This window comes from Nilaparvata lugens, chromosome 6 (assembly GCF_014356525.2).
Source record: "Nilaparvata lugens isolate BPH chromosome 6, ASM1435652v1, whole genome shotgun sequence".
Taxonomy (NCBI): domain Eukaryota; kingdom Metazoa; phylum Arthropoda; class Insecta; order Hemiptera; family Delphacidae; genus Nilaparvata; species Nilaparvata lugens.
Window position 1 is genome coordinate 18919647 of NC_052509.1, and position 20351 is coordinate 18939997.

General features: G+C 33.1%; 1 protein-coding gene across 2 annotated transcripts in view; it reads right to left on the bottom strand.

Annotated features, from left to right (window-relative positions):
• LOC111048726 (nocturnin) overlaps nucleotides 1–20351 on the bottom strand; it is an 85395-nt gene that overhangs the window by 63809 nt on the left and 1235 nt on the right. The window contains exon 1 of one of the 2 annotated variants that reach the window (XM_039430327.1): nucleotides 872–1253. The exons of the other annotated variant lie outside the window; for it this stretch is intronic. Within the exon in view, the coding sequence (XP_039286261.1) occupies nucleotides 872–1128 (257 nt within the window). The 5' untranslated portion in view covers nucleotides 1129–1253. Of the gene's footprint in view, nucleotides 1–871; nucleotides 1254–20351 lie in introns of those variants that run through there. 2 annotated transcript variants of the gene reach the window in all.

Below are 20351 nucleotides of genomic sequence, written 5' to 3' on the forward strand. Positions count from 1 at the left end.
AGGAAAAAACAGTAACTTATAGTACGGTTTTATTGGAAACAAGAACTTCTGTTTTATAGTAAATTACTCCCACATAAGACATGGTTGGTAAATATTTTTACGAAATGTTGACTAAAATCAGGTCCAAATAATTATAGGCGAAGAATGATACATTATTAATAAATACGCATTTCGAAACATTAATATTTATTAAATCAAAATTCGAACTACTTGACTTTCAAAATTTCTTAGACTCCTATTTCACAAATAAAAAAATAGAATGACTTTTTAACTGTTGCCGAAGCGAAGTTTGGACAATAATGCTCACTCTACCACTTAACCACTTAAATAGGTAGAGTTATGCTGATTATGTACCTTACTATTGATATGGAAACGAAGATCAAATCAAAATCTAGCCTACATTTATTCTGAGTAATGAGTAAGTTATATATTTCTGAAAATAAATGAAAGATGAATTGAATTCCAGAAGATTCTCTTGATTTCATACATGATTTCTTGGTATTATTTAGATGAATACCGTAAAGATTCCATCTGAATTTCAAATAAAGTATTATATTTGAATAAAAATATAAATCTCAGTACCCTCTTAAATTGCTTTTAAATTGAGTTTTTTATATTTTTATTTATATTTAAAGTAGCCCTAAAAAAGACGGTATTTTATTTATTTGTCAAGATTGAAAAATAAGAATGCTTCGGAGATACTATAAGAATATTTACCACTCACATTATTGGTAGTCTCATATATTATATTTTCTTAAACTTCATTCATTCTAATTCATTCCACTTTCTAGGATTTGCAAAGCAGTTTTCTGTATTTATGTATGGAAATTTCAAGACTCATGAATAATTATTATTCACTTTCAAGACGAACCTGACAAGATATAGCAGCAGATGTTTGGGAGGCACATATCCAGGCAATTCGCCAAGCCCCAGCTCTAGACGCCTAGCTTGGAGGCGGCGCTTGGCGGCGGGAGAAGTCATGAGGGAGGCTCGAGCCAAACTCTCAGCGAGTGCCAGAGAGGCCTTCATGTTGCACAGGTCGGGCAGACTGTTCACTTTGCCCATGCCGCCCCCGGAGGCGGCAGCCACTACCTCGGCGAGCAGGTCGTCATTATCGGGCGTAAACATTTTGTCGCGTCAGCTGATGTTAACGCGCCGGCTTCAGATAAGCAACTAACCGTAGCATAGCGCCAACCTAACCTAACCTAGCTGGTGGTCCGTCGCCGCTGCCTCCGACCTTCGCTCACCTGCATATCGCGTCAAGGTGAAGTTCAAACCTCCCTCCTCACACACACACTCACTCTCTCTCTCTCTCACACACACAGCAGAGCGACAGCCTCCTTGTCATCTGCTCCTTATCTCTTCGGCGCATCACATCTCACTACTATACAGTGAGATCCACGTCAAACTGTCAGCATTGATTGTATGGGAGGTTTTACTGTCATTCATAAGGAATGCTGTCGTTTCTAATTAAATTTCACTACTATCAGCAACTACGCAAAAGTATAATCGCTCTTTTGCTCTCAATCTCAATACAATAATTATAATACGAGATTTGTTGTGGTGATTGGATATTATATAGACTTGCCTCTTCTCTCTCTACTTGTCTCTTTTTCGTGGATTGGATGTGATTTATGTTGTTTATGTACAGAAGAGTAGAAATGATATAAAGATATAAAATATGTTATTTGGTTTCGTTTGACATATGACATTTACTTTTTTGTTTCAATGTTTTTTTTAAAGAGCCGTCAGTGACAGGAGAAAAATGGAATATTATTGGAGTATGCAAGATGAAAATCCGTACTGGTAGAAATATGAAAAATCTATTCAGATTTATTTTTGAACAATCAAGGGCATCTCTGAACTAAATTTCTCATCACTTAAGATTATAATTATAATAATCAACTATTCATTATTAAATACCGTTTAAATAACATCATCAACGTTTAGTAGTTTCGTACAATTTTCTATTTTTCAACCTGTTCCACCAAAATTTCATTATACAAGAAACTAGAATTCCCTTGAAACTTGACTATCCCCTCCATGTAATTATTATTTCCGATTTGTTTTATTTTACACTGGAACAATATCCAGCATATTATCTTTGATATTGCTTATTTATGAATGAAGATTCTTATAATTGCTTGATCCATATAAATAACTCATTTTCTTCCTTTTTTCATGATTTCGTATTATTATTATTATTATTTGTATCACAAAGTTTGTATTATCAGTTTACAACATACATTAACCTGTATGGATAGATTATACAAGCGAATATTGTACAAGGAATCAGCTATGATTCAAAGAATTTGTACTGAATCCACAATATACTATAATATGAATTCATCAAAGCTCTTGCTCCCAATAACAGATTGGTTATGAAAGACTGACTTGGATATCAGAAGCCTACTTCAATTTTATTCAGAATGCTTCCATTGTGTAATAACAAAACATCCTCATTGGAGATCAGTGATGAATTCATATAGGGTTCAAAGACTTTCTGTTCGTAGACACTCACTAAGCAGAGAGGATAGAGAAACGAATATTGAATGCCTCTTTTTCTTATTCGATTTCCTTCACCAAAATAAGATTTTGTCAAGAAGACGAGTGAATTTAGAAGATAATGATGAAATGAAAACTTGGGAAATCCTCATTTACAATTACAACCCGTATTAATATTATCTTTATGGATCTACATCCCACAAGCATAAAATCTTATTGTCTACAAACCTATGTTATAGAATTGCAGGAAAGTGGACCTGAAAGTTGAACTAAAAGATCCATGATTCAATAATATTATAATCTAATATTATCAATTATTATTTGATTTGAGACTATTAATAATTATTTCAAAAAAGTATGATAGTCATGATATATTAAGTTATAATATCGCCATTATTAATAATTTATTTGCTGATTTCATGATTAATTTATGAATTAACAATTACAATAAGGTAATCATATCACCGGTCAAATCCGATGATTGCTGGGGAACATTTTTAAAATGCAATTCAGAATTGAATATTGGGGTTGAATTTTTCAGTGTCTACTATGAAGGTAAGACAATATATTTTATTTCACGATACAATTTATTTATTTATAGTTAGACTATGCATTATGTATGTGTGCACAATCCGATGAGGTTTTAATATACCTCAATAAGTATTTGGATATACATCTTAGAGGATGTAATATATTTCACTGTATGATAGAACACTCTGAATATTGTTCCCCATATAAGTCCTTGGAAGCAAAAATGTGGTATTCACGAATCTCTCGATAATAATGTGAGGTCTTCAAGCGTCATTGCGGTTAGTAGGTACCTATCTTACGTAATAAGTACGGTAAATCATTACCCTCTAGACATACATATAAGAGACAACACTGGTGAAACATAGCTATTCCTTATGATTTCTTATTCCTTAAGAGCAACTGGGGAAACCCACCCATAAATGCTTTCGCAGAAAGACACATTTCTAGTCCTTCAACAACAAGCATTGTTTTGGATAAGAGGAAAAGATCCAAGATAATAAGAATGAGATATAATTTTGTAGAAGGGTTTGACTTTGAATCATTCTAGTAGAATAGGAATGTATGACACCATGCTACAAGTATGTCATGACCCTTGTATTTATTTTTTCAATGTGAAATTGAAGCCTTCAAGTAGAAATCACTGTTCAACAATAATTTGCTGGTTTTGTAAGATTACAAACGTTCAAATTCTTAGTTTATATTATATCACAAAAAGAATATCAACCATGGAAAGGGGGATGGATTCACAACTATAGTATTATCAAAGAGGATCGGAGGAAGTATATTCTATTCAGACCTTCTATGGTATTACCGTACCTATACATGATAGTATAATTTGTTTGACATTGATATTCAGGAAAACTGGTGTTTCCCCAAATAAATAGATTCTTATTGATGATTTTCTAAAATTGATTCCAATTAGACTAGGTGGAAAATAGGCATATGAATTCTTATGATGGATGTGCTGCTACTCTTGTGGTTGAGGTTACTCTTTTAGTTGGGGAGGCGATTGGAGAGGACATATTCTATACTCTGATGCAATTTTTGAATGAATACTAGTTCAAATTTCTTGAATTCAATAAAGTCGACTTTCACAAATTCATTATTGACAAGGGTGCAATATTATTTATAGATCTCATTAAATTGAAAAACTGGTTGATCAAGTTCCAGTACATCAATATGCATAATATTCTAATATTATAGTATCATTGTGAGTCTGGTTTTTTCTATATATACTTCTAATCAACATAGCTGAAATGTTGTGTAGAAGTTGAGAGTCCATTATTTGATGTTTGATTTTGTAAACTCAAGGATCAGCAGTCATCCTTAACCTTCGTTACGTAACGTCAGCTCATAACGGATGTAATCGTCTGAAAAATAGTAACTGTTTCGTTGAGAGGTTGAGGAAGCATAATGAGAATTAATAATTTCCAATAAGAAGTAAATTATACTTTATATAAAACGATTTTACATAGGTTTATTGAAGAATCAGTTCCTGGTTACTTCAAAATAAGTCTATGATAGAATATTTTGTCCTAATTGATTGATCTCAATTAATGATTGTAAAATCGCAAACTAAATCATTAGTTGTGAAGTTTTTTAAAACATGAACCGATTTTCATTGTAGAGACTCTTGAAAACAGACATAATTATCGAAACAGTCTTAAACTGTTAATATGTTTATTGATTTAGAATATTGAAAGAAATATTTAATTCCAAATACTTCGTCACATAATTTACTCCGCTCCCAAATCGATCTGCCTAGAAAATAATTCTGTGAGAATCAATAACATAAGAAATATCCTATTGTGGCTGTGTAAGCAATTTATGTGATGAGCTTTAATTGAAAACTATTACTGAGGTGATTATGCAATATTGATAATCGAAATGCGGTATGAACAAGAGGAGAATTTAAATTTTTGATCCATTACTATAATTTTTTAAAAATGAATACTAGTTTCAGCTTATTCCGTTCAATTATTGAGTTTCTTGTTTCAAAGATGTATGATAAACAACAACTGAGTTGCGTCAATTGGAGTATTATATTATATCACAAAAAGAATATCAACCATGGAAAGGGGGATGGATTCACAACTATAGTATTATCAAAGAGGATCGGAGTAAGTATATTCTATTCAGACCTTCTATGGTATTACCGTACCTATACATGATAGTATAATTTGTTTGACATTGATATTCAGGAAAACTGGTGTTTCCCCAAATAAATAGATTCTTATTGATGATTTTCTAAAATTGATTCCAATTAGACTGGGTGGAAAATAGGCATATGAATTCTTATGATGGATGTGCTGCTACTCTTGTAGTTGAGGTTACTCTTTTGATTGGGGAGGCGATTGGAGAGGACATATTCTATACTCTGATGCAATTTTTGAATGAATACTAGTTCAAATTTCTTGAATTCAATAAAGTCGACTTTCACAAATTCATTATTGACAAGGGTGCAATATTATTTATAGATCTCATTAAATTGAAAAACTGGTTGATCAAGTTCCAGTACATCAATATGCATAATATTCTAATATTATAGTATCATTGTGAGTCTGGTTTTTTCTATATATACTTCTAATCAACATAGCTGAAATGTTGTGTAGAAGTTGAGAGTCCATTATTTGATGTTTGATTTTGTAAACTCAAGGATCAGCAGTCATCCTTAACCTTCGTTACGTAACGTCAGCTCATAACGGATGTAATCGTCTGAAAAATAGTAACTGTTTCGTTGAGAGGTTGAGGAAGCATAATGAGAATTAATAATTTCCAATAAGAAGTCAATTATACTTTATATAAAACGATTTTACATAGGTTTATTGAAGAATCAGTTCCTGGTTACTTCAAAATAAGTCTATGATAGAATATTTTGTCCTAATTGATTGATCTCAATTAATGATTGTAAAATCGCAAACTAAAACATTAGTTGTGAAGTTTTTTAAAACATGAACCGATTTTCTTTGTAGAGACTCTTGAAAACAGACATAATTATCGAAACAGTCTTGAACTGTTAATATGCTTATTGATTTAGAATATTGAAAGAAATATTTAATTCCAAATACTTCGTCACATAATTTACTCCGCTCCCAAATCGATCTGCCTAGAAAATAATTCTGTGAGAATCAATAACATAAGCAATATCCTATTGTGGCTGTGTAAGCAATTTATGTGATGAGCTTTAATTGAAAACTATTACTGACGAGGTGATTATGCAATATTGATAATCGAAATGCGGTATGAACAAGAGGAGAATTTAAATTTTTGATCCATTACTATAATTTTTTAAAAATGAATACTAGTTTCAGCTTATTCCGTTCAATTATTGAGTTTCTTGTTTCAAAGATGTATGATAAACAACAACTGAGTTGCGTCAATTGGAGTATTATATTTTTTATTTTAGAAACGATACAGGATTGATGCTTGATTTTGATAAAATCAACACAAAAAGGTATACATTTGGAATGATAATTGACTATTAAAGTGGGATAATATCTGCGTACACTGAGAAAATTTATGTATCGAATTGATTTATTCAGTTGTTTCACCGGTTCTCACAGAGAAAAAAGAACGGGGTGAGTTCCTGGTTTTTCAAGTTTTTCGCACGGGCTTACATGTATTTTTATCACGAGGAAACTCATGTGACTAAACACAGATTCAGTTCATAGTGAGTTTCACTTTGAAATTTCAGCATCGCTTATAAATAACTTCACTGCTTTTCAATCGAACAATAATGACAGTTTTCAAGTGAAAATCACTTTATTGAGTTGCCAGTATTTTTGATTAGTTAACTGAAAAACATTCGGTAACAATTACATTAAAAAACCTTCTTCTCTGTAACATTCTGAGTATGCAACTCTGGTTTGCGCACAGAAATTTGCCAATGCATACCATTTTCTAAAAAGTTATTTAGTCTAGTGTATTCATGGGACTATTTTTATTTTTTGTTGTTTGTATTGAAACTGTGTTCGAGTGAATAAGACTTTTTTTGTGAAAAAAATGTATGATAAGAGTCGGAGTTGATACTCATTCCACTACAAATACTTATTACTTAGCACACCCTCTGTACAGAAATCTGCCTGGAAATCTACGTAATACCGAAGGTAAATCAAAATATATTTATAAAAAAATGTTAATGACTGGTTAGAGGAGATCGGGAGAACGAATATAGAAGAGATCATTCATACATTGTATGGATAAAGCAAATGTCGTGTAATGATGGTCAAAGTTGAACTTTAAATCTTTACATCTTTTATACTTTAAATCCTTTAAAATGTAAATCCTTCCCGATATTAATATCTGGATTACCCAATAATCTGATAGATGCAAGTACGAGGACAATCCAACGTTGGCCAATTATCTTCAAGACCCTCCTCCACACACAGGCTTTGCCTTTGTGGAGAGTTTTCATGAAGTTTATTAAAAAATAATGTTGTATTTTTTGTAACTACGATATAATAATAGCAGTTAGATTTAGCTATTATGATTAATTATTTAAGTTCAACTGTAAGTTTTATTTATGATTATTTGGTTGCAGAAGTAGATGTAGCGTTGTTGTATGATTTGAATTTTTGTGCCCTGTTGTATGATTTTGATATAATTATTTAATAATATAGTGGGCCAAGCTCACCACTAGAAGATCCATGGTTTTCATTGTTGGCAAATGGCTTCTCGTGGTAAACTAACTATAATTATTTTGAAATGATGATCGACTCTACGACTCTAGTATCTATGAGAAAAAATGGGAATTCTCCGATCTTTCTGAAAATTACTCTGAATTTTGAATGAAATTCTGCGGAGAATAGCTTAGTAGTCTAGTAGGTAGCATGCTTATAAGAAGTGATACCTTTTCTATGTCAAGACATCAGTGTGAGCAAAAAATGAGCATAAGAGTATGAAGCCCGCAAAAATGTTGCAGAAAAACATATAATTCAGTGGGACGAAAATTGAAGTTGTGATTGTAAAAAATACACATTATCCAACAAGAAATCCATGAGGAAATCTGAGTTTGCTGCAATTGGATTGTTGGAGAGACAATAATCATGACAAATTTATTCTAATTGTTACAATGAACCGCGATTTTTTTGGGGAAAATCATGACGAGGATTTTTGATTTGCTTGATTGAACGCAGTGATTTGCAATCTCTGTATTTTTCGACTTATAAGGAAAACCTATTTTTCACGAAGTAATTTTCTGATAGAAATGGATGAGCGTATTTTCCGATGGAATGAGGCGTAGAGAGAACCGCTAAAAATAATTTTAATCTTTGAGATAGTAGAATAAGTTCTCCGCCGTATCATGGGTATATTAGTCTAAAAAAGAGAATTGGATAATAATTTGTAGAAGGTGAGTTAGGATCGACTAGGATCTAGTCGAGACTTATACTTACCTCATCTTGGAACATGGAGATACCATCCCATTTCTGTAGAAATAAAGTAACATGGGCTAAACATAAACCTTACAAATTTCAATTGAAAATCGTAAAGGTTTTTATTTTTCACTAGGTATCATGAATGCCATGCTGATAAGTTCTCTGCTTCTTCTATTCTGGCGCAATCTTTAACTCACTTTCTCCACTACACGTATTGGAAATAATATACGAAATAGAATACTTTAAATAATGAGAGAATTCTTGTAAGACACTACGCACAGTTTCTGGAGAGAAGTTAGACGTTATCAAGTACATTATGATACGCTTACCATATTCATCTTTATAGTAACTTTTAAGCAAATATAATATGATGCCATATTCACCTTTATGGTGTATGATATAATATTTATAAATACTCGTAGCATGCACATACTTGATAAAATTCATCTCCCACACCAGATCAGTACTATACAAATAATGAAAAATTCATTTCCAGAGATGCTGTCCAAATTCGACACCTCGTTCGTACAGATATCAGTTCCCATGTTGCAGACAGGTTTATAAAAAGAGCACTTATTCGTTCAAGTCCCTTCCTCCTACAAAAATAATGCGACAGGTTATAGACCTTTGTTGGGTGCAAACCCGCGAACCGGATCTGACTATCAACAGCAGTGTCCTTGCCAAGGTGTATGTTATGGTGCAAGAGCAGCCTATTCATCAGCAGAGATCAGTTGAATGTTAAATGTGTGTCACGGTCGAGAGAGTAAAGCGACGCCGACTAAAAAGAATAATTACAATTATTGATCTCAAGTACCGCTCAGCGATAATTATCGCAGACCATCCCCGCAGCAATATTTGACAATTACTATCACCCACTCAGAAAAAATCCAGCCTCAATTAGACTAAACTACACTCACTTACTATTTCCTTATCTTCCACGCCGTTTCCTTCCGGTTTGTCGTTGAATTTCTCGCGAATTCTCTGCATTATTCTCGTCGCTGTAGTGTGATCCACTGTCAGCAACCCTTCAAATAACCTGAATATGCTTCCTATTCAACCAATGCTGACAGTTTGAAATGGATCTCAGTATAGTGCAGTGTGCATTTAGAGGCAGAATCCAGTGCCTTATCATAAATAAATAGATACGCTGGAACCGGTCGGTAGCCGCCTATACAAGACGCGGAAGCAATAGTTGACCACTGATAATCAAGTCGATGCAACGAGGTCGTTTGCAGATACATCACAGCAAATACAACACATTTACATCGGGCGAGTGGTTTTCTTGTAAAAGTGGCATCCGTTCGTTTGATTAATTGCCATTATTTATCGAATTTGTCGATATAATATGACATTTTTAATCAGCAGGTTTATTTATGAGGAAACTAGAGTAAGATGGACTGCGGTATTCAGTATTTGTTTTGAAAGTTGATTTATCTGTTTTCGTTAACTTGAGATAATTAGGTAGTGATTTTACTATATTGTGAGTTGTTTATTCTGTTAACTAGTTATATTCTGGTAGAGTAAAACACTGCTATAACATCGATTTTTTCATAAACTTGAGAAACTCAAGGACACGCTTTTTCTTAATAAAATATTTTTAATAATAAGACGCAGGACCTTTACTTTTACAACATAATCTCTACTGAATTTCAGGTCTTTTTATCAGATGATGTTTCCAATTTTCAGTTTTATGATTAATCAATTCCATAAGAATGTACGGTAGCACTATATAAAGGCTACATATTAGATTTTTTGAGGGAATTTTTCATATATACCTACTGATCATACCTTCTTTTATACACTTACTTGGAGACATTAAACTTCTACGTAGCCCTTACTAACTGGTCAATTTATTTTTACTTTATTATTAAGACCAAACTTTCTTACTTCCAACAACATTGTACCGTACATTGTTGAGACTGCTATCATCAGTCAAAAATATCAATTTTTGAACCATATCATAAAAAAATTCAATATCAACCGAAGTTATTATAAATTTGACGATAGGTACCGAACTTATCAATGTTTGCCTAATAGGTCTTTTTTAATTTAGAAAGATGAAAATGAACTTTGTGTGAGTGGAAAAAATCACAATTTTTAAGCTGTTTGAAATTTCCACTATCGATTCAAAATAATCTCTACTGAAAAAATTGCACCTTCCACGGTTGATTCGTTGCATAGTTAAGGAAAACATGCACATTATTATGAACGTACATGAATTTCCTCGTACTAGACTGAAGATTATTCGTTTCAGACACAACATATTCTATCATTCCTGGGACGGAATTCAATAATTGAGCTGTCAGTCGTTTACCAAGTCCGATAATATGAGAGAAACATAGTAGTGGCTGTTTCAACATATTTTTTATTATCAAGTCCAGAAAATTGTTCATGTTGAATGAACCAAAGATTTGTTCCACGTGGTTTTAATTATAAAAAATGACAGAATGAATTAGAAATCGCAGTACTCGTGGACGTTATCTCTCAATAATAATTGTAAAGCTGTTTAATGGGATGCATTAGTTCAGATTAGACAAATTATTTATAGGGATATCTTAAAACTGGATTTAATCTGGAAACAAAAATTAAATCTCTGACGTGAATCAAACTGAAACTAAATAATTCTAGATATCTTAAGTTGCAGAGTTCATAGTTCGACAATGATAATAATTATCTTGGGTAACGTACCGTACTAGTACAATAGTAAAAATCAGTGAATTTGAAACAATGAGTTTTCACATTCTTTACGAGTTCAAATTGAACTTTGTTGCAGTTCAGACTCACAACACTGAATATTATAATGTCTAATTAACTCAAGGTTGTTTTTGTTTTGAATGTGGGAAATTATTTTTCAAATAAAAAACATCGATGATACAGGAAATTAGTGTGTCTACTACTGTGGAGTTTATGAGAGATAACCTGATGTTATTTGACACGAATCATACACTGAACTGGTTTTAAAGCTTAAAATGCAGTGATTTTTTCGGTGAATTTACAAAATAGAGATATCAATTACCTCTTTAGTCGTCCTCTGCGGTAATCGATCAGTGTGAGTGGTAGAATATTTTGTAACAATATTGATTTCTATAGAAAAACGTCTGTGTTGAACTAAAAAGGCAAGAATTGAATTCGTTAGAGTCGACACCGCAACCAATAGGATAAATGCATCGTTCAATTTGCTGTTTGGGAGTATGAATATAATGGGATGTGAATATAACTCCATAGGCTACAAAATTCAATGTATAAACATTTTAAACAAATTTTGTCATATTTAATACTGTATGACATGCATTGTTCTTTACAAATTCCAAAATATACCTCTAATGGTAGCCTAGGCTATAATAGATTTAATAGATTTTTTCAATCTAATCGTGCTATAGCTACATGATCCAGAGAGATGTTGACTAATATTAATTCAACCCCGCCAAATTTCCCGTGATTGGACAACAGTTTGTCAACCAACGCGGCATTCTGCCAGTAGACGGCAGTAGATGCTGGGTCATATTTTCAACTCCAAACAATCTCCTGATTGTTCGACAATTTGTATTGTAATTTATTGGAAATTTTGCTAATATGTAGCAGCATTTGCTGGATGATGAGTTCCATTTGAATGTTTGATAGTTGAGTGTTTGATTGATAGCTTTATGAAGGTTTCCATCCATGATGATAATGAAAATAATAAGAGAGATTCAAGTATGTGACTTGCTGGAAATCGAGCTCATATTTTTACATACTAGCGCGTTATATTGCTATTTTGAGCTATGTTGAGCGGTGAGGGACAGTAGAAATTACCTATCTTGATTGGAAAGCACTGGATAAACTCACTTCAGCTTGAATAAGCTACTTAATAAAACAGTCATAATGTAATATTTATATTTTCTTATACTCAATTAAAAGTATACTATTTTTTTAAAATTTCGAAAAGACCCCTGATTTTTTTAAAAAACTCAAATCAGCAGTTTAAACTCGAAAGTCCTTCTCAAACGAAAGTCCTTCTCAAAAAAGAGAAAAGGAATTGATGAATGACCAATTCTTCCTCCTTTCTCGAAACGGGAACTATTCACTATGTCAAGGCTAGAGTGTATGAAAATTGTGGCACCACTCTCCCCTCTTGAGAAAAATTATTCTGGAGGAATCTGGAATCTGCCTAACCCACCCCTCTCCACAAATCGTTATTCCGGTCCTGCGTTGTTTATTCATATATTCAAAATCACAATAATTACCGCACTTGGTTTAAAAATGTAAAGGAATAATTTACACAGCTTTGAATCAGAGATTAAATTATCGTTAAGTTGAAATAACAAGGCCATCACTATAGCATTACTTTCGGGGTGTCGTACCTTTTTTTCGGGATACCACTATTTTGAATTGTTTTAAAGATTTCGAAATAATCATTGTCTCCCAAAATCAGTTGTTGGCAAGTTAATGTGACAAAAAATTAGTTGGCAACTTTGGTGAATCCGAGCTGCTCTCATTTGGACAGCCTCCCGTGTGTCGCGCGGATCGTACGCGTGCGCGCGGCTTTGTTCTTGGAACCTTGACTCGGATATAGATCATCCTGGCGAGTCCTTGACTTCAGACGAGCCGCCATTATGAAGCAAATGGAACAGTAGGCCTGCTTTGCTTACAACTTAATAGACAATGAACAATGTAGACCTAGACACACTCATGGGCCAAATCAAGCCAGCAATTACAAGCTCTACCATCCCACTCGATATAGGCCTAACTACGCTTCAAACGATAATCGGACACTCCTGCTATAAACACCTACACATTGCTAATCATGTGAAGAACAGGATACACGTTCATTCAAACGTGCATCTATATATATATATATATATATATATATATATATATATATATATATATATATATATATATATACGTTTTCAAATGCCTATTAAAATATCAAACGTGCCTTACGATTATTATATACGTTTTCAAATGCTCATTAAAATATTTGACTTACCGTATGTTTGTATTGGGATGAGGGATGATAACTTTCGTACAGGATACCGGTTCACATTTTCTAGTCGCGGTTTTGAAATTGGATTGCTCCATTCCATGATACGATTTCCATTCCAATTGACATTTATTTTAATGTATATCACCCAATGATATCATTGGAAATGCCCAATACACATATATCTAAATTTTCTTCAATTGATTCTGTTCATCATTGAGCTTTCTACTACAAACGTAATATGAATGTACGTAGGCCTACCCTTGAAATCGTATGAGAAATAACTCACTAGGAATAAAATATTTCAAGCTCAACATTTGAAGATACATAAGTCTACAGATTAAGTTGATTTCTTCGATTCCTACAAATAGTAATTCTACCCGAGTAAGAACTCACTATCTTTTTGAGAATGTATTTTTTGGCGAGAAAAACAACATATTAGTTGACAAATCAATATTTTCTGTTATCAGTTGGAAACTGGACACAAAAACTCTCTCTCCTTGACCTTCAACGATTCGCGAATCTCTTGTTTTAAAGCAGTTCTGTGACAGTTTCTCAGCCCGAGAGAAAATAAAATATTAGATTTATTGTGATTCATTATTTGCTAATTATACGTAGTTCAAACACGGTGAAAATCCGGTAACGAAAATAAACAAATAGATACCGGTAAGCCATAATCGTCGACTAATTATAATGTAAAAGTGATTTACTTGGATATGATTTAAAAGATAAATAGGTTTGTTTATGGAACATGTTACATACTCTGACAAGGTCGTTGAGACTGGTTGATTCAACGGAACCTGTTCTGCGTCTTAAAATTGTGTTGAATGCTTTTTTAATCGTCTCTAGCATGAGAGTTGAGTGGAAATTTCCTTTCATCTGTTTTCTATCCTTCTCGAAATTTCGAACTTGAAGGGAAATTTGTGGAGGTATACCCAATCCATGAAAGAAGAATATTTGAGATTATTTTTAGAAAATCGAACAACAGTACGTCATTCCTACAGCAGAAAGTGCATATGACCGCATCGTTGACTCAATTAATAATATTTTCTTAAAAGCCTCAAATTTTATTTCATTTGTGAAATAATGTATGATGCTAATTTACCATACAACAGCACTAATATTCAGCGATGTCCTTTTGAAATCCACTTCCTTGTAGTTTAGCTCTAGATGGATTATTTGGCTGTAAAGCTAGAACTGATAGATCAGAGACTGTGTTCATCTGAACTCAAGAAAAGCTTGAGATTGAAATTTAGTACATTTGAATTTGGGCGTTCCATCTTGTGTACATCCTCAATCATCTCAGTTGGAATGGATAATTAACTCGTGACAGTAAAACCATGCACAAGACAGATTGAGAGTTTTCCATTTTTCCACATTCATTCTTCCGGTGAAAATTACAGTGTGTAGTCCACAAGAGATGGATCACCTTTCCGGCTGAATGTCATCACAATAATAATCTCCACTTAATAATATAAAATTATTTTTTCTCATATCTAAGTTTTCTTTTCAACCTACTCTCTTCGTTAAAATTTAATCTATTGTCTAGATAATTTTGATTGAGAGTAGACTGCGCATGAATCTTCTTCTTCAAGCGCGCTTCTTTCTATTTTTGAAGCAACAGATGGTATCATTATAAAATTTGATTGCTCGTGGACGGATGTTCCTTCTTGGAGAATAAGATTAGACTCAATCATATCTTCATTCAGATACGATCTGGATAATTCCAAAAATCACAAAATTGAGTGGGAATAGTTTTTTTAGCAAACCTGCTATTATTCTTTGAAATCCAGGTGTTGCATACAAATTTGATCACTATAATAGCCGGACCTGATGATCTGTGACTTTGATAGAAAATTATTTTCAAATCGCAAAACAAATGGAAGAGGGAAAACTTTGAACAGCAACTACGTAGTTTCTAATTAGGTTGGAGATACCTATTTCTATAATGAGATAGCTTACTGAACTGAGGTATTCATTGTCTCTGATAAAATTATTTAAATACATTATGTTTTGAATTCGGTGAACAATAAAGATTATTCATCAACCACATCCACCATTTAAGCTAAATATCCTTGAAATTTCAAACTTGGTTTTGATAAATTGCGTGAATATTAAAAAACATATATTTGGAATTGGGTAGTAGAAAACCAATATACTACTGAATAAAAATATAAATCCCATACCCTTTTAAATTATTTTGTCACAACATGTATTGGACATTTTCAAGTCAAAATTGCATTAATGTCCGAAACATGTGACAAAATAATTTAAAAGGGTACTGAGATATATATTTTTATTTAATATTGAAAGTAGCCCTAAAGAAAAAATACAATATAGGTACTACTTTATTTACAGTCAACACTACTTGAATCTCGCAAAGCAGCATGAATTCTATCAATTTTGTCTAGGTTCTATTTCGGTTTGAATTCTCTATCAATAGACAACTTTCAAGATAAACAATTTCAAAGAAAACAGCTTGAAATCAAAATCTTGGGAGTAAATAAACCTGACACGCACTTTTGAATGTTGAAAATATTCAGAGGCTACGTGATGAGAAGTCCAGTTCCACTTCACACTTGTGTAGGCCTACGCACTTGAAAGATAACAGTAGACCTACTAGGCCTAGAAATAATCGATGTGTCAGTTTTGTACCGAAATAAACAAATATAGGGGTAAACATGCTTATGTGATTAATTTCATGTCACTTCAATTTATTATTTCTCACCATTTTACTAAAAAAAGAATACAGAATATTTAACTTTATTGGAAGAGTATAGGAATGCAAGAAACATTTGCAAAAGTCAAAGAACTGCAACTCAAGCTTATCATGATTCATTCGAATTGACGTAAGTAATAATCGAGGCTACTGGCTAGTCTCCACGGGTCAATGACCTTTCAGTAATAAATTCTCACATAGTAAAAGGTTATCACAGAATAAACTAAGTCAATTAGATTGATTATTTGTACTTATTTTTGCAAAAATGAGGTATTGAAATGACCATCCAGTTTGATTGAAGATTATTAATCAGATCAGCAAGAATTAAATTCAAATAAAATTCAATAGAAGGATAGAATATTGAGGAGAAATAGAATAATCAGAATTCAAGAACAAAACTATTTACTGTTACTCATGTATTGTATGATTATCATGATAATTATAATAATTATAATAATATATTATTATACTTATGTATGTATATAAATTTCCAGTAGAGTTCAGTATGTAGATCAAAGTAAATAAATCAGGAGTAATAGGAAAGAAATTGAAGGAAAGTAATCAAATTCCTGGATTTGGTTTTTCTCTGTGTCAAGAAGAAACCGTGAATATTCAAAATTTCAATTGGAACGTTTAATAAAATTGGGATAGTAACGAGGAAAATCCAAATTGCATATAAGTCTTCTATTTGTTGATAAAAGTTGATCCAGTTACTGGTTTGAGCCTGAAAAGACTGGGATTGATAAATAACTCGATCGCGGAATCTCTAGATCCATTAATTCTTGTAAATAAATTTGAAACATATATTTTTCAAAAAACATTCATAATTTTTTTAACTCAATCAAATCAGGAAAAAGTTTGTATCATATATTTGCTGTGGGGAAAACTCGATTCAAGAAAAGATTGATATTTCAATCTGGATGTGATGATATTTTAAAACCGCGATTGAAGAAGCTGATGGGGATTCAGTTTGAAACAAGTTCAGATCGGTTTTTTTTGAGAATATCTTTGAAAACGATCTGTATAACTTGTCTAAGAATTGAAAGTTCTACTAAAATATCAAGATTGATGATAATGTGAAAAATACAACTTGAAAAATGCTTCCTAGCATAGGCCTAATATCACCTTTGATATTTTTCAAACTTCCAAAATTATAACAAGTAGATGGAAAAAAAGTAAATCCAAATAATTTAGTAATACTTGATTTTCACAAAAAAGTGTTTAATGGAAGCTATCTATCACAATAATAATCTACCAGACAATTCATAACGTGATTAGTATTGTTGAAAAAAGTTGATTGAGTAGCAAATCTACTCATGGTAAGGTATTGAATCGAAGAGAGGTATTTAATCTTGGAAGATTAAGTAGGATTTGTACGATCTCAACTAAGCCAGAAAGCAGTAAAGTATTTGGCTATATCATTTATTAATAAAAAATTCTGTTTATCTTTGGAAGTCTCCCAATATTTGAGTAACATACTAAATTTCGAATTGCAGACGGGTCGAACTATTAGCAGTTCAAACAAGGAAATTTGCAGATATTTGTGTTTAGTAGCATCTAGTCAAAAAATGTATGAACAGTGTGCATACGACTGAAACCTGTCGGTATTCCTAAACCGGCCGACTAGCCCATCTATCGATCATGTATGCTAATATTTATCTTGTAAAGTAATGTCTAACTGAAATACTGGAGGAGAATAATTATAAGAACACTAATAAGGAAATTTGCAAAAATATGAATATGGCTTTGCAGGACTCTAACTTCTCTTGAATGGGAAATGTGTGGCTTTTCGCAAAGTACTTACTCAACAAATTGAATATTTTCAAAAAGTTGTAGGTAAGCTCACGCTATTCGCGTATTCAGTACCATATTTTTTCAAATTCAAATTCATTAATTTGCCATAAAATTATATCAAAATCGAATCAAATTCTTTATTATTCCAAAATGCACAGTTACAAAAAATATGACACTTGAAAATTGGTTACTGGAATACCTCTACAAGACTATACGTCTGTGTGTAGGGGTGAGTTCTCGGTAGCCAATTATTATCAATATAATGAAAGGAATATGAAAACACAAGTCTGGAACAACACAAGTCTGATTTATTGTAGAGAACAGAACAGCGACATATGAAACTATAAATTAAAGAAAAAAACGGGATTTCTCAGATCCATATGGGAGAAAATGGGAAAATTAAATCATTATAACTAGACTTATAACTTAACTAAAGTAAGACATATTTTAAAAAAGGAAAAGAGACCAGCGGACTCACAGGACTCATCTTTATGAGAGCGATTTTCCTTGTAAAATTTTTAAAAATATAAAAGGAGTAGGATAGCAAAAATTGACCAAACTGAGCTAAAGAAAAAAAAGAAGAAAAAATAAAGGATAGGTTTTAGTGCATATAAACAGAATGAAGCAGGCTTTCAGACATTTCCCATCCCAGGCAGTAGAGCCACCTCTCGACCTTACGCTTGTAAACAGCAATACTGCATTCGAAGTCTCTCATCTCTGCAGGCAGATTACGATATACCATCTGAGCCAGGTAGAATGGTGTTTTCAGCTCCACTCCGTGAACCACCTGCGGCGTCGCAAATCCATAATTCAATCTATACCGAGTAGGATAGGTATGGAGAATTTCTGGCAAAATATTATGACTATTGTTCTTAAGGTAAATTAATAGAGATTTCATATACAATTGCCTTATGTTTAAAACAGGAAATTCTGAAAATAGTTGTATAGTTGGGTATCGGTATTGTTTGTTCAGGGCTGTTTTAATTATTTGTCTTTGCGACACCGCAAGCGGCTCCAGGAGAGAAGGTGACAGTCCTCCCCAGATGAGAATACCGTACTGTATGATAGACTGAACGAAAGCATAATAGACAGTCTTACAATGTTGCAAGCTCAGTACCTGGCTCAGTTGATTGAAAGCATACAGCAATCTTCGGAGCCTCTGCTTTATAAACTGTATGTGTGGACTCCAATTTAAGTTGTAATCAATTACTATGCCCAGATACTTGTATTGGTTTACTCTTTCTAAGATTTCACAGTTGCACACGGTAGAAGTTGGGTCTCCACATGAGTGAAGTTTCATGACTCTGGGGCCTGGATCTTGCTGACCACGGGTTACAATAGGCATGTACTTGGACTTACTCGTATTTATGGTCAAACAGTTATGGTCGAACCAGCTTTTTATCATAGCTAGGTCGGTTGTTGCATTTTTGAACGCCTCATCCCACTGCCTACCTGTAGAAACCACCGCTGTGTCATCAGCAAATAAAAAAAGTTTACTGCTGATGTTCAGCAGCGGTAGGTTATTGACATAGATCAAAAAGAGTAGAGGCCCCAGAGTACTTCCCTGAACAACTCCGTAATCAACCTTTTCCAGGCCACTCATATTATCATTAATTTGGACATATTGAAACCTGTCCTGTAGATAACTCTTGAACCACTGTAAGGAGGTCTGTTTGAGTCCAATCATTTCCAGTTTTATCATGAGTTTCTCCCTATCAACAGAATCAAAGGCTTTTGCCAAATCAAGGTAAGTAATTATCAATTTATTTTTTATTTTAATATTTTCAGTAATATGTTTAGATAGGTCAAAAAACGCGTCTGAACAATTTTTTGATTTTTGGAAACCATATTGTGATGTTGATAAAATATTATTCTCGGTCAAATATTGCATTAATTGGTTTTTCACACATCTTTCTAGTATTTTTGAAATTATTGCCAGAAGAGAGATTGGACGGTAATTACTGTAATTGGTTTTGGGGCCAGATTTGTAGATAGGGATAACTTTGGAGATTTTGAGTACATCTGAAAATTTGCCTGTTTGTAAACTCAAATTAATTAAATAGTGAATAGGGTGTATGAGTGAGAGCACGTTTTCTTTAATAACTCTTGCAGGAATCCGGTCATGGCCTGGTGCGCTGTTTCCTCTCATGCTGCCAACCACCTGCTTGAGTTCTTCTTGTGTGACACATTGAAACTCAAACCGAGACTCGACAGCATGATAAGAATCGTTTACTGCTGGCTCACCCCTGGGAGTAATACTATCAGCCAAACACCTCCCCACAGAGGAGAAGAATTTGTTGAAGCCATTACTAACATCTGAAACACTATGTTGTCCTGTGGCTTGCCCATCCTGTATAAGCACATTTATAGGGAAAGAATTTTTCTGAGTAGGTCTTCCAGATATTTCATTTACAGTTGACCAGAATTTTTTGGGATTGTGGGAGGCTTCATCTATTTTGTTTTA